Genomic DNA, 15,065 nt, shown 5'->3' on the forward strand with positions numbered 1-15,065 from the left:
CAAAAATAAACAATACAAAAATGTCAATGAAATATAACATACTTTAATTTAACAGATACCAAGTGCAATCAAATGTTAAATTTTTAATTTGATATGTGTAAAACCTGACCTAACTGATTTCACACCCGTACAGTATAAATATTGCAAAGCATCGGTATATTAAATATATGATACAGAAACGGAATACATATCCCAGCCCTTTCCAGTACTGTAATGTAAAGTTTGTCCATGAATTCAGTCAATCACAGTAACCCATAAGATTCACAATATTTTAATTAATTTAACAGCCCTTGACAAGTTATAAATGCTTTTTATAGCCCCTTTCTATACCCTGCCAGTCTACACAATTCACCGTACTGTATCTCAACAAATTGTGTAATACGGTGTCACATGTGGCACCTGTATTATATTAAGGTTTGGTTTATGGCCTATGATAGGCATCACATGTGAGACTGTATCACATAATTTGCCTGATACTGGATAATTATAGATACAGTACCACACACACTGTATTGTTTCATTGAATTAACATTAACATGTTAACTAATAGTTAGCTAAAATATTCTTTATCATGGCATATTCTTCATTGTCATTTCTTTACCGATTCAGTAACATCCTATTGTTATCTTATATACATTATATTAATCTCACATGCCGCTGTATGCAGGCCCACCACCAGCTTCCGGTACAACCCAGTTGATGTTCTGACTCGGATCTTTTATATCGCATGTCTTGCAGTGTACGCAGTTTTGAGCGTTTATTTGTAATCGCATTCCGTCGCCCTCTTCAACCGGTACATACTCATAAACACCTGTTAGAAAAGTTGATTGATATATGATGTTTTGCCAAATATTACATAAGCGCCAAGTGAGGCATGCCATTAATTAATACAAAATAATTTGCATAATTGAAAAAATAAAAAGGCCTGATTCCAAAGGCGTCCCCTTAATAGGGATTCTACTGTATGAAGTTGAATAGCATGTCTTTACATAATACATGGAGTAAACTATTACCAATCGGTTTCAAACGTATTTAATAATATTCGGTCTTTACCTGCCGGGCAAAACCTTTGTTCTGGTCCATCATACACTGCAAGATTTTTTTCAACCGGGACGTCATCATTCATAAGAGTTAGATGAGCAGGCTGGTTACCCTCGTGGTTTGTTCCACTCAATGCAACTGAACTTAGTAAGTCAAAGCTGATCTCGTTGTCTGGTTTAGGATATTCAATAGGGGTGCATTGCGAGGCTGGTTTTAAGGTCTCGGAATCCTTATCTAATAAGAAATCAATACAATATTATTATTATTATTATTTATAAATGATACGTATAGAAGAACCTCGATGAAAGGAGAACTACAGGTGAGACAGACAATTTTCCCTTTGTAGGTCGCCCCTGAAGAGGTTAATTATTGCCAAAACATGGGCTTGCAAAACAAGGAAGAAGCACTTACATACATTGATTTACTAGAGACGGATACTGGTATGCAGAGAGAAGAACTGTCTGTCACAATGGCAGATAGGAAATTATGGAGGAATCTAGTCATATAAGTTCGTAAGTAAGTATATTTCCTTACAAAATATTGTGAATTTGGGAAGAGTTTGTGAAGCAAAATCAACTCACGTTTATGTTTTAAAGTCCATGGTTCTTTCCCCCTGCCGATGAAATAGAATAGTCCTGTATACATCATGGTCCCTAGAACTCCAAGAGGTGAGTGAAATGATGGTCGGATGTTCCGTACGGAATACAACTCCTTCCAAATCCAACTGCTCTTGATGCGATCTTCATAATCATCACAATAAATACCTTAATTTCAAGACAAACACATTTGTAAAAAAAGGGGCGGTCATTTTATGTGGATTACATCACAGATGGATGGGGAGACATTGGAACCCAATGCTAGTCCTAGAGGAGAGCGAGTCAATCACTGTTAAATACCTGAGTGAGTCGTCGAGCGGTTAAGACAGTAGAACCGTAATTACATAGCATAAAATCAGCAAGGGTTTGAGGCTCACTTGCTCCATGGTTCTGGTGGTAGAATGAGTCTTCCCGGATAAGAACTATAAACCGTAGGTCCAGTGTACACATCCAGCTCATGTGCACTTTAAAGAACCTAGTACATCTTTCGAGACAAGTAGGGGATTAACCCGGTGTACTAGTACATCACAGCCACTGATCTGGGAGACCAGTTCTTGACTGATGGGGTCAGCCAGGATAGATAAATATATAATAACAAACATACCTGCTGTTTCTGATGTTAAATTTTCATTGCTAAGTTTGTCAAAGATTGATTCTGCCGCCAGCATGCCGCTCTTCATGGCGTTATGCGTTCCTTTAATCTTTGGTACGTTCATGAATCCCGGACTGCAACCAACTAAGACGCCACCAGGAAACGCCAACTTGGGAATGGACTGGAGAATAAAATTAATCGGTAAATATAGGTTTGATAATTTATATAGTAACTATACAGTCAATTTTCCTCTCTCGGAAAACATTCCATAAACGAAAACGTACAGTAGAACGCCATTAAGAGGACACCTTCAGGACCCAAAAATGTAATAGGGGTGTCTGCTCTTTAGGGGTTGGCCTTTGTGTTAAAGGTGTGCCTCAAAAGGAGGAGTTCCACTGTTTATTTATTTTTATTTAAATTTACACTTAACAGGGGTACCAATACAAATAGCAATACATACAATACAACATGTAAATAATACATACAAAATAATACATATAAGACTGTAAAAACTTTATTTTTTCTAACAATCCGAAGAAATTACAAGCGCTTGCAATCAAACATACATAAAATTAAAAAGATATAAACATTTAAAAAGAACATATTACCTGTAGGCCACCCTCATTGAGAGCCCTTGCTCCATATGCTATCCTTTTACCGCCCTCGAATGTTGGTTTAATTGCTGGATGATGCTTAAACCTCTGAAACTCCTTGTAAGGGCTTAGGTATGGGTTGGTGTAGTCCAAACCAATGACAAAGCCTACCGACACCAATGGTGAACCTTCATCAAGGTGATATATAAACGAACCTCCATACGTTTGTATATTCTAATTAAATATTTTAAAAATATTATAATGCAATAAGTATATAAAATAAAGTTACTGTAGACGTTTGTATAACAGCACAGCCAAAAAACAATAGTTAAATATTATACAGTGTCTTAGTTCAACCATTAAACACTGTATTCAACCTTTGTTTAAATCTACCTTATAGATAGCATTTGGGTATGGAATGCCAAACATGTCTTAATTGTTACAATGTCACAAATTGTAAATGTATATAATATTGATTTGACTATGCTGAATATAAGCTATTGCGGAAATCTGCACATTCTCACAAATACAATTGCATTGTTATAAGCAGTGGCGTAACAGCTATGAGTGCTTACTGGCTAAACCCATGGGCTCTGGAGCTTATGGAGGCAAAAACAGGCATTAAAATATGTAAAAAAAAACTAAAACGCCCGCCCTCCAGCATTAGAGGGCCACATATGGTTCCTAAACCAGGGGCCTATGGCTTCTGCATTACACCACTGGTTATAAGCATAATTCAGCTATTATTAATCAATACAATTATGAAAACATAAAAGTTTTTTTTACCAATGGCCAACCAACAGTATGTTCAATTTTACCAGGTTCATGTTTAGCTGGATCAATTTCCCATAGCTGAAAAATAAAATATTACATATTGTTTCTCTTCTCAAAATTTGCTTACTAGGATCATAACAGTACCACATACTCACATCAAACAGTTCATAAATAATGTATTTTAAAAATTAAAAGAAAACCTTACTTCTTTGATACCAATAGCATACGTCTGCGGATCACAATTTTCCCTTAGATTAAAATTCTTGTAAAGTTGTTTTGATAGATGTCCATGGCAACCCTCGCCAAATACAGTTACTTTTGCATGTAGCTCCATACCTCTCTCGAAGTTAGGCTGACAATAAAAGATGAGGTAAATTTTAACAACATGTGAATTCTAAACAATAGGGAGGTTTCGCAACCTTACGAATACGATAACGAAAACGGATACGTCATACATTTGTGAAACTTTTGAGCTGATCCCCATTTCATATTCGTAAAGCGTATTCGTAACTACAAAACGAGTATAGTTTTTGATCTATTTTGCACATTTTGCATTTGAACCAGGAATGATTCATGATTATAATATAATTATAGATTTATTGAAAGTAATTTACTAAAGTAATTTACTAAAATGCCAAGTCAATTTTGATAAATAGCAGTTTTTAAAGTCCTCACTCGCTTTGATGTTACGCTAGGCCTAGGCAAGCACCAAGCAACACGTACCTGCGCTTCGCTCAAATTTACCGCAGTCATATTTTGGACGCGCCTCAATATTTTTTTTATGGCTTACGAAAACGAATACGTGTGCGTGACGTATCCGTTTTCGTTATCGTATTCGTAAGATTGCAAAACCTCTCTAATCATGCAAGGCACTGTACCAGGTGGGAAGAAAAGAGCAAGACTCAAGAAACACTAGAAAGAAATGTTTTACCTTAGGTGATCCATCTTTTGCAATTCCTACATCTGAAGTTGCCACACCCTTGACACTCCCATCTTCATGGTATAGAACCTATGATCAATAAATAAAAACATCTGTCAATGTTAACTGCTGTTGAAAACCATAGCTTCTCTCATCTCATTGGCTTGTTTTTGGTTAGTCACTGTTTGATTTATATACCAATCGATTTTCAATGACAGCCTCAATAGAATAATGGAAATTATTTTATTTTATGTCTTTAGGCACATGTGGCCAAGGATTACCAATAGTAAATTAATCACTGTCCTATCAGATAGGAGGTAATCCCCCTGATATAGGGGCTATTTTGTGAACCAGTTCGCCGGGTAACCCCCTGCTCGTCTCGAATGATGAACTGGGTTCTTTAAAGTGCACATGGGTTATAACTGTGTACACTGAACCTATGGTTTAGAGTACTTATCCGAGAAGACTTGTTCCACCACCAGAACTAGGAGCGAGTCAGGCTTAAACTCTAGCCAATATTGTTGGCTCTTTAGGTACATAACAGCCATTTGACTCTTCCCTGCTTCTATCAATGTCAAATTAATACATGATTATAAAGTATTAAATCATGTCCTACCTCACTGGCTGGGTAGCCAGGGTATATCTCTACTCCAAGCTCTTCCGCCTGTTCCCCTAACCACTTCACAACATTTCCAAGTCTGACAATGTAATTACCATGATTGTACATAGGAAGACCTAAAACAAAATAACAAACAGTTTACAGCTATTATCATGATGATGTCTGTCATACCACTACCATATTTCGACACATCACACTTTTTTTTTCAAACTAGTTTGATAGTGTAGACAGAACTTAAGCTATTAAAGTGCACAAATAACATAACACTAACTAAAATTTGCTTCTCTATCTCCTCATAAACCACAAGGTTGAGTGCAAATAAACTGTATCTTTGAGATGAATTCAATTAAGATCTGTCTACACTATCAAACTAGTTTGACAAAAAAAGTGTGATGTGCCCAAATATTGTAGTGATATGCTTAAATATGGTAGTGGTATGACATCATCACATTTTTTGTCACATAGAGTTTGATAGTGTAGACAGAGCTTAACAATAACTTAAAGGTTGTTTCTCTATCTCCTCATTAACAGCAAGGCTAAGTGCAAATACACTATATCTTTGAATGAATTAAATTAAACATACCTTTCATTATTGGGATTCTAATACTACGCTTCTCTGTTAGAAACAAGAAAACATCTTTCTTTACTTGAGTCTTCATTGGTGCCCCTCGTTCTTTCCAGTCTGGTATCAATTCATCAAAAGCATGTGTCTCTAAACAAGCTCCTGATAAAGTATGGGCACCTAGAAAAAATACAAATATATATAACTGAATATCATCAAGCAAAAGCTGTAGAGACTAAAGTCTGTCTACACTATCTAACTAGTTTGACAAAAAAAGTGTGACGTGCCCAAATATGGTAGTGATATTCCCAAATATGGTAGTGATATGAAATCATTATCACATAAAGTCCGATAGTGTAAACATAGCTTGTTTATATAAGCATAATATATTTTATCCCTGTAAGTGGCGAGTTGCTTGTTGTTGGGTATGTATGAAATAAAACAATTAAGCTATAACCAGAAAATAAAATTATTGTTTTACTAAATTAATGAGAGCAAATATACATACATCACCAGTGCTCCAAAGGACATAAAATACGACAAATTAATTTCATTTAGTTAGGAATGCACTAACTTATTTTTAAAATACTGAGGTTTGAACAACAATTTGACCAAGACTGTAAATATTTTTACATCGGTAACTACTAAACATGCAAACACACGTCATACATAATAGTACAATGCTCCTATGTTTAGGGTGCTAATACAATTAGAGGGGAATATTGAGGGTTAGGTTCATTTTTGCTTGATTTAGTGAGGTTGATTATTTAGGGGTTATGTTAAAATGGGAGTACTAGCGTGCATTGGCGTCTAGTGTAATGCGCGTATAGTACTTTTATGTGTACTTTTGTGTGGCATGTAGTGTTTAGTAGGACCTATTAACAAACCTATTTCTGTGGCTTTTTCTACCACACAGACCCTCAATTCATGATTTTTCTCTTGGCTAAGTTGTTTAAGTCTGATAGCTGTTGAAAGCCCCGCTGGTCCACCACCTACAATCAAAACATCGACATCATCCCCAAATCGCTCCATATCCACATCTATACAACAAATAAACAAAACTTTTAATTTAATTTTTAAAAAGGGGTTAATGATTGGATACAGTTAAGTTTGAGGTTGCTGCTGGCTTGATATTTCTTAACTGAACTCTCTCCAACCCTAAATATGTTCCGAGGGGCGTCAAGAGTGGGGCCCGCCCCGCCCCGCCCTAATCTTTCATGAATCCGCCCTGTATGTGTTGTGAATTGGATTTGGAAAACTGCATTGAATCTGCTTGTAGTCTATATCAAATATAGGTTTGGATTGGATACGGTTAAGTTTGAGGTTACTGCTGGCTTGATATTTCTCAATTGAACTTTCTTCAACCCTAATTATGTTCTGAGGGGCCTCAAGTAACCCCCACCACACCCCGCCCCAACCTCTCATGAATCCGCCACTGCATGAGTTGTGAATCGGATTTGGAAAACTGCATTGAATCTGGTCGTAGTCTATAGGCCTATACTGGTTACAGAAATTTAGATATTATAGAAGTTTCACCTTTCCAGCGATCGTCATTCTCTCGTGGTACCACTGTGTAATGTGTGGTTATTTTATTTTTTGTACTTGAACTCATAGACAGACATCGTGACCCAATTTGCTTGAGTAAATGCCCTGAAAAAAGTTATAATATTAATAATAAATATTAATTTACAAAAATAAATTACAATAGGGGGGTCATACCGGGCATAAATTACTTTTTTTTATATTATTAATTTGTCAAAATGTATAGATTTAAAAAAAAAATTAAAATCAATTTATGATAGAAACAGTACAGAGTGTCAGAACCCAATTTTCATCACAAGGTCAAGGTCCCTAGCTAGCCTAGGCCTAGATAGACCGAATAGACAAGTGGAGTAGCCTAGCCCTCATTTAGTCAGTGACTCACTCACAGTGCAGTGTGACAATCGTGAGCTTGGCCTACAAATAACCAAAGTGTAAATTACATCATCATATCCTAAACTGGATTATAAATTACACCGGTTTACTATATAAACTGATAATAACGAGTTGCAAATATTTTTATGTAATAAAGCATGTTCAAAACTAGGTAAAATAGTAAATTTACGTACCAAAACATTTAGGTTTCATCACCCACTGTAGCGCCATCTTTAGTTTGAAATGAGCAACTTAGATCTCTCTGTGAGGTACGGTACGTCGTGTATGTATACTGTATGTACGTATTTATGTTGTGTATGTTAATTTATTTTAACTTGACGGTACCGGACTAATCAAATGTAGTGGTACCAGCATTGGCAATTAATTTAATTCCTCCTTGGCAAAAGCAGAGAGATGTAAAATAAGTTTAGTTTACATCTTCCTGATACAAGTTTCTATTAAATCGGTCGGACATTAAATTAAAGTAAAACAATGTATTAGGATATAATTATTTAACATTACCTTATTTATATTTTATAGAACTTATACACTTTTTTAATTATACGAAAATTATGAAAAGAAAACAATATGTATTAATAAAAGAAAGAGAAGGAGATAAATACTACTACTGCACTTAAAATGTTATACTAATATTTATAATTATATAGAGGCCTTTAAATGCGGATAAATATAACATCTTTATGTACGTCTCTGAAACGAAAAGTTGATATTGAATATTAAAAGCCATTAATTTCCAAAATGTTATGTTAGATCATATTATCTATATATCATAGACGTACAAGTTCTCAAGTTATTTAAGTCAGCTAAATACATAACTTACAAAGTTAGGATATTGATTGTGGACGCCTTAAAATTATCCAAAGACTCGGGTTTCGATTTCAATCCTAAAATTAATTATAAGTTAAATTCTTGTTTTTGTTATAAAGGTTAGGTGAAGAGAATCTATTGATCATTACATTACAATTATGGATCTACTGTTTCATAAATTTTGGGAATTTTCGTGTTACGCATTTAAAAAGGCAATTCCTTATCAATATGCTTAATTAATTAAATAATGACTACACGTATAAAAAGGCAAAATAAACAGCCAAATTTAATGTTGTCTAGCAGACGATATTTTCATCTTTTTCTTTAAATTACGGTTTTTTCAAGTAAATACATCACATTATTAATTTGTCAAATTGTAATAACTATTATGTGTACATATTAAAATGTTTCTTCACCGGATGTTAAGACCAATCAAAGTAAAGTACTTTCTTAATAAATTGAGGGCGCCAAACTAACCCAGTTTATTGAGAGTGGTAGTGGAAGTGTGGTAGTCTCTCTAGTAACAACACGACTGACAAAACATTGGAAGCAGACGACATGTGAAGTTTAACAATAACTATTGTTCTTGAGAATTGTATATCTTACTGCTGTAAGAAATATAACATAACTATCGATTGGTTACGCAGTAAAAAGGTAAGATCTTGTATTGTAATATTCTTGGGTTAGTAACGCAGTTAATGTTTTATCAAACCTGGCCCTGTGGTCGAGCGTCCATGTGTGGTAAGGCCTAATTGTATTCGCATTGAATTTGATAAATGTAGCCCTGGGGAATTTTGAAGGCAATAGGTTGGAATTAACAGTGTTTCATGTGTTAATTGTCGGTTTCTTTTATCGTATTATGTACAAACAAGTGTGACATTATTAAAGGTTAGTAAACACAGTACTTATTACTGTAATATTACAATTATCATGTAGGCTAATATTAATAATATTGTATCATATCTTGGGAATTTTAAATAAAATACATTTGATTTCTTTTTACATAAACACCTGTAATTAAATGCCATGTATATCCCTTTAATTTGCTATTTATCAAAACATAATTTAAATAAAATGAGAATCCTAATTAATGTATATTTTTATATTTTTAATGATACTACTCTGAAGACTGAAGTGCCGCATGTTTTGGTTAATTTGAAACGTTTCTGTCAGTTAATAATTACAATTAACATGTAGGCTAATGTTGCAGAGCTAAATGTTGTATCATATCTTGGGAATTTTAAATAAAATACGTAATATATTCATTTGATGAATTCGTTTTACATAAACACCTGTAATTAAATGCCATATATATCCTTTTAATTTTATCAAAACATAATTTAAATAAAATGAGAATCCTAATATATATATTTTTATGTTTTTAATGATAATTCTCTGAAAAGTACCATGTTTTGGTTAATTTAAAACTTTACTGTCAGTTGATAATAGCTCTGTTACTATTATTTTTATTGTTTTAGTTTAAATGTTGTAGTTTGTATTTGAATTGATCAGTTGATTCCAAAGGTGAAGCATCCAAATAAATAAATAAAATAAATATGTACTTTATATATTTATTTACTTTATTTGTAGTAATAAAATAGGCAAAATATAAAGTAATAACACTTACAGATGTATTGTCTGCCAAAACATGAAAAATGAAGATTAGTTAATTAATACTTTGAATAGGTCAAGCTAATCACTTTAGTAGAAAAAAAAACGGGAAAAAACAAATGTTTTCAATAAAATAAAATTACAAAATAAATCGTTAAATCCAACCAAAAACCTATTGGCAGCCAATTTGACTATTTTTGCTTTAAATTACAGTTTTTTCAGATAAATAAATTTCTCTTCGATCCAATTTTTGGTCAAAATGGATAACTATTAGTATTATGTGACATTAAAATTTTGAAACAATTATTTTTTCTGGGGGACAATATATCTTTAACAATTGAAAAACCAATTGTTGAAAACCATTTCCAAAGGTAAAGCATCTGAAATAAATATGTACCTTATTTACATATTTATTTACTTTTTTTCTCATTAAATGGGCAATATAAAGTGTAGCAACACTTACTGTAGATAAATGAAATAAATATGTACTTTAAACATTATTTTTCGCAATAAATGGGCAAAATATAGAGTAACTACATTTAAAAATTTAAAACCATTTGTTGAAAACCATTTCCAAAGGTAAAGCATCTGAAATAAATAAATAAAATAAATATGTACTTTATTCATACATTTATTTACTTTTTTCTCTTTAAATGGGCAAAAGAGTAGCAACACTTAAATAAATGAAATAAATATGTACTTTAAACATTATTTTTTGCAATAAATGGGCAAAATATAGAGTAACTACATTTGAAAATTGAAAACCATTTGTTGAAAACCATTTCCAAAGGTAAAGCATCTGAAATAAATAAATGAATAAATATGTACTTTAACAAATTGTTATCATTAAATGGGAAATATAAAGAGTAGCAACCCTTAACAATTTAAGACCAATATGTTGAAAGCCATTTTATGTCAAATGCACAGCCCATATGTTTGACACAGTTACACAGAGATATTTATAGTACTATATACACAGTTTATCATTTTAATCTTTGCTTTGGTCAATTATATTGATGATGAAGGGCACTTGCAACATAGACTGCCACTGCAGAATAATGTATAAAGCTCTATCTACACTATCAAACTAGTTTGACAAAAAAAATGTGATGTGCCCATTTATGGACATGATGATGTCATATCACTACCATTATTTAAGCATATCACTACCATATTTGGGCACATCATACTTTTTATTTCATTTTTCATTTTCAGAGTCTTTTTAAGCTTTCGCTTTTGTGACCATCAACTCTTCTTATTGTTTGTTGGGCTCTCTCTGGTGGTAGTCTCTTTCTAGTTGTGTTTTAAACTTATTAATTGACTTAGAATTTACTGCAACAGGCAGTAAATTGTTCCATTTTTCGACAATGAAATATGAGAAAAACTTTTTTCTGTGCATTGTCCTAGTATGTTGCTTATGAATTTTGAAGTTATGGCCTCGTGTTTTATGTTCCTTATTAAATGTAGTGTGGACAGAGCTTTAGATTCAACAAGCTGTCAAACTCAGATCTGACTCTTTCTACTTGACTCTGCAACATGAAATTGCTCAATATATTTTTTTCAAAAAATAAATAATAGGCTATTGATTTTTTATTTCTCACTGAAAGTATATCCGTCAGATTCCATAAGGTTCAGCGTACAATTGCTATTGTGGATTCCCCGCATCCTAACTAGACAATCAATCATTGCCATGGTAACTATAAACATAGTAGTCAGTATAATAAATGGTTTTAGAAATGTATTGTAAATTTATGCTATTGTTTGAGATTAAATTTGATACCGTAGTGTTATACTTGATTGATATTGTTTAATTATACTGGACAAGCTGGATCGCAAGTTTGAATTGAAAAAACAGGAAGATAATTTTTGAAATTATTATTTGTTGAATATGCCATTTTAATGTCACATAATACAGTAGTTTTGATCAAAAATTAAATTTATTTACCTGAAAAACTGTAGTCTATTTCGTGCCTGCTTACCTGGATAAACCGACAATATAGCCTCTCTCTCCGCTGTTGGTTTGTGTAATTTAAATCAAAACAATAATCAGTCAATGGATTTTTGGTTGAATTTATCCATTTATTTTGTAATTTTATAAGTGAAAACTTTATTTTTTTCATTTTTTCTACAGAAGTGATTAACTTTATGAAAACTACAAAATAAACTATTCAAAGTCTGATTTTTATATATCTTTATTTTTCATGTTTTTGGGGGACAATACATCTTTTACATTATGTTTAACTAATTTTGTCAAATCAGCATTTCAGCATATATGCCCAGAAAAATGAAGACCAATCAGTTTTCTTCCTTTTTTCCCTGAAATAAAAAGTTATAAGCTTATATATTTATTTTAATAAGTACGAAAATCAAAGTGATTTGTTTCAGTCAATTGGAGTATTAAAGCCAATTTACACAGATGATCGGTAACAGTAAGAAAAATATCTATGTTTCCTCTTCCCTTTACACAAAATGGACGACCAGTTTCCGCTCAGGATAAATTCTACTGTATGTGGCACAAGCTATGCAGTTTTCCGCTTACCTTAACACTCGTCTGTGTAAATTGGCCTTTAGTGAGCTCTTCATAGTACAGTTAGTTACAGATTATCAACACTTTAGACTATTGGTTTAGCTGCATATCAATCATAGATAAGCCAAATATCCCTATACACTGTCATTTAAGAAATATCCAGTTGCCAATACGACGATAAATATCTTATCATAAAACGTTAATGAAATTCATTAGATTTTCAGAACTAAAAGAGCATTATTGTATGACGTCTACGTTCAGTTTGTCTGAAATTGTTGACTGTTGTTATTTTGAAATATGTATTATTAATAAAATCGATTGTGTTGTTTACCACTGGAGGCAATCTCGGTAACCTGATACAAAGTGATATAGGGTTAATATATGATCAATTTAAATTTAAATGCTATTCTCCTTGCATTGTGCTTACATTAATCTTATATTCTGTTTTTACACATAGAATATTATTGATTTTTGGAATGAATTCATCAATATATTGACAATTCATAATTTTAATATGGTAACAAGTAATTTAAACATAATTTCTTATTCCTGTATCAGAGAAAGAATTATGAGCTTGATTTATGGTTAATTATTTATATTTTATTTATGTTTTATATCTGAAAATTATTTTTTTAATGTACATTTTTAACTAAATTATTCTAATATTTATTATACAGTAGAACCCCTATCGGGGGACACATCTGTACCTTCACACTAAATTATTATGTACTAAAATACACTGTATACAACTTCATGTAGTAGAACCCCTATTAAGAGGACACATTCAGGACCCAAATAAAGTGTTCCATTAATAGGAGTGTCCCTAAAATAGGCTGTTGTTTTTTCAACATCATCACAGTATAAGTGTCACCATCTATATATAAATTTACGTAAGGGCAAAATTCGGTAAATCGCGCGTTATTTCTAGAATTTTTACTCGATGGTATATAAAGTTGGTTCGTACTTTCGGTACTGATTTTAACCACCTGATGTAACCCTGTTTACTAATTAAATTAAGTTAGATAATTAGTTATTGACGATTAAAACGAATTTAGGTTCAACGATTTGCCCCAAATATGGGTGTTTTCCGATCGTGGTATACACTGTCTACACTGAGGAGATAGGAAAATGCGAGGAGGCTTCGCATTTTCCTATCTCCTTCTACGATAATTGTTTTTAATACTGAAAACCGGTTAAACAGCTAGAGTACAGCATCATAATGTTGAAGACAGGCCGATTTTCTTTAAAAAATACTATTTTGATAGATTTAATATACGATTATACAAATGTATTGATTTGCGATGAATGGAACATCCCAATCTCTCAGTCTGCCAGAGTTTGGTTCAACACAAGTAGGTAAATTTATGAGCCCTTGGTTTAACACATACGGTAGGTAAATATATGGGCCCTTTGAGAATAAACTTGCAATACTTTGACAATACTGTAAATACCTATTAACTATTGTTGGTCCTCATTTGAATCGAACATTTCTTACTGTGAATGTTCGTACTGTTAGATGTAATATACAAAAATATATACAAATAAACTTTATTACTGAGATTGTGGATAGGCTCTACTGTTAGATATATAAACACATTATTATATACAAATAAACTTTATACTGACAGTTCTTTCTCAACGTTTGTATTAATTAATAATTACCAAAAATATAAACGTCGTAGTGGTGTATCGTGACATGTACTTTAATATTTCAATCGATTATGACAGTGACAGTTTTAACAAAGTATTAAATCGCAAATGTTTTACTGTATTTAGAGGTATGTTATTTATAGGCCTATAAAACATGAAAAAAATATTTCGTTACTGAGTAGATAAAGAATTTTTTTTTAAATTGTTCCTCTTTGTACCTATCCGCTTTCCCATCCCTCAACCCTAATGTTACATAGGCCCTACAAAACACAAATTGGGTTTCATTAAATGAGTCCAAATCAAAAATTTGGACTCATTTTGTGATAAGTTTCTCCTTCGGGAGTAATTCCCAGGGTGCTAATTTTAGTTGACTACATAAATCATCGTGTCTATTTATTCGTTTCTGTAAACGACAATGTATTATAGTCCTGCGGTACGTACATTTGAAATCGCCAGTTTTGTTACGCTGAAATTACTGTGTATTCGAGAACCATCTGTGGGCACGACCTAGATGGTACGCGAGCGAAGCGAGCGTACCATTTATAATAGTGATGGTGTCCCATCCCAAACGGGTTCCATTGTATATTTATTTTAAATTCATGATTTCATATACGGTGGTAGAATCCCTCCTTTAGGACACCCCTATATAAGGAATGCCTCTATTAAGGGGACACTTTCCAAGGAAAAAAGTGAGAGAAAATATATATATATGAACACTTTACAGTCAACCCATATTAAAGGGACACCCTTGTTTGTCTACCATGTCTCGAAAAGAAATGATGATGGTGGTGTGTTGGGATGTTCCCATTTGAGGTCAGGGTTCATGGAATGTACCATTA

The 15,065-nt window shown here is 32.8% G+C and overlaps 2 protein-coding genes across 2 annotated transcripts in view; one reads left to right on the plus strand and one right to left on the minus strand.

The window, feature by feature from the left end:
* The window catches only part of LOC144841978 (signal peptidase complex subunit 3-like), an 82,636-nt gene that overhangs the window by 30,492 nt on the left and 37,079 nt on the right, over positions 1-15,065 (plus strand). The gene's annotated exons all lie outside the window — the stretch shown is intronic.
* On the minus strand, positions 24-7,836 carry LOC144841966 (electron transfer flavoprotein-ubiquinone oxidoreductase, mitochondrial-like). The gene is made up of 13 exons (XM_078698282.1): positions 7,805-7,836; positions 7,233-7,346; positions 6,584-6,736; positions 5,718-5,876; positions 5,132-5,250; positions 4,528-4,605; positions 3,802-3,948; positions 3,609-3,674; positions 2,838-3,056; positions 2,242-2,410; positions 1,623-1,805; positions 1,054-1,275; positions 24-811 (listed from the first exon to the last, which is right to left on the minus strand). Exons 1-13 carry the CDS (start codon positions 7,821-7,823, stop codon positions 648-650), a joined length of 1,812 nt encoding a protein of 603 aa, XP_078554408.1. The 5' UTR covers positions 7,824-7,836; the 3' UTR covers positions 24-647.

This window comes from Antedon bifida, chromosome 5, assembly GCF_963402885.1.
Source record: "Antedon bifida chromosome 5, ecAntBifi1.1, whole genome shotgun sequence".
In the NCBI taxonomy this organism is placed as follows: domain Eukaryota; kingdom Metazoa; phylum Echinodermata; class Crinoidea; order Comatulida; family Antedonidae; genus Antedon; species Antedon bifida.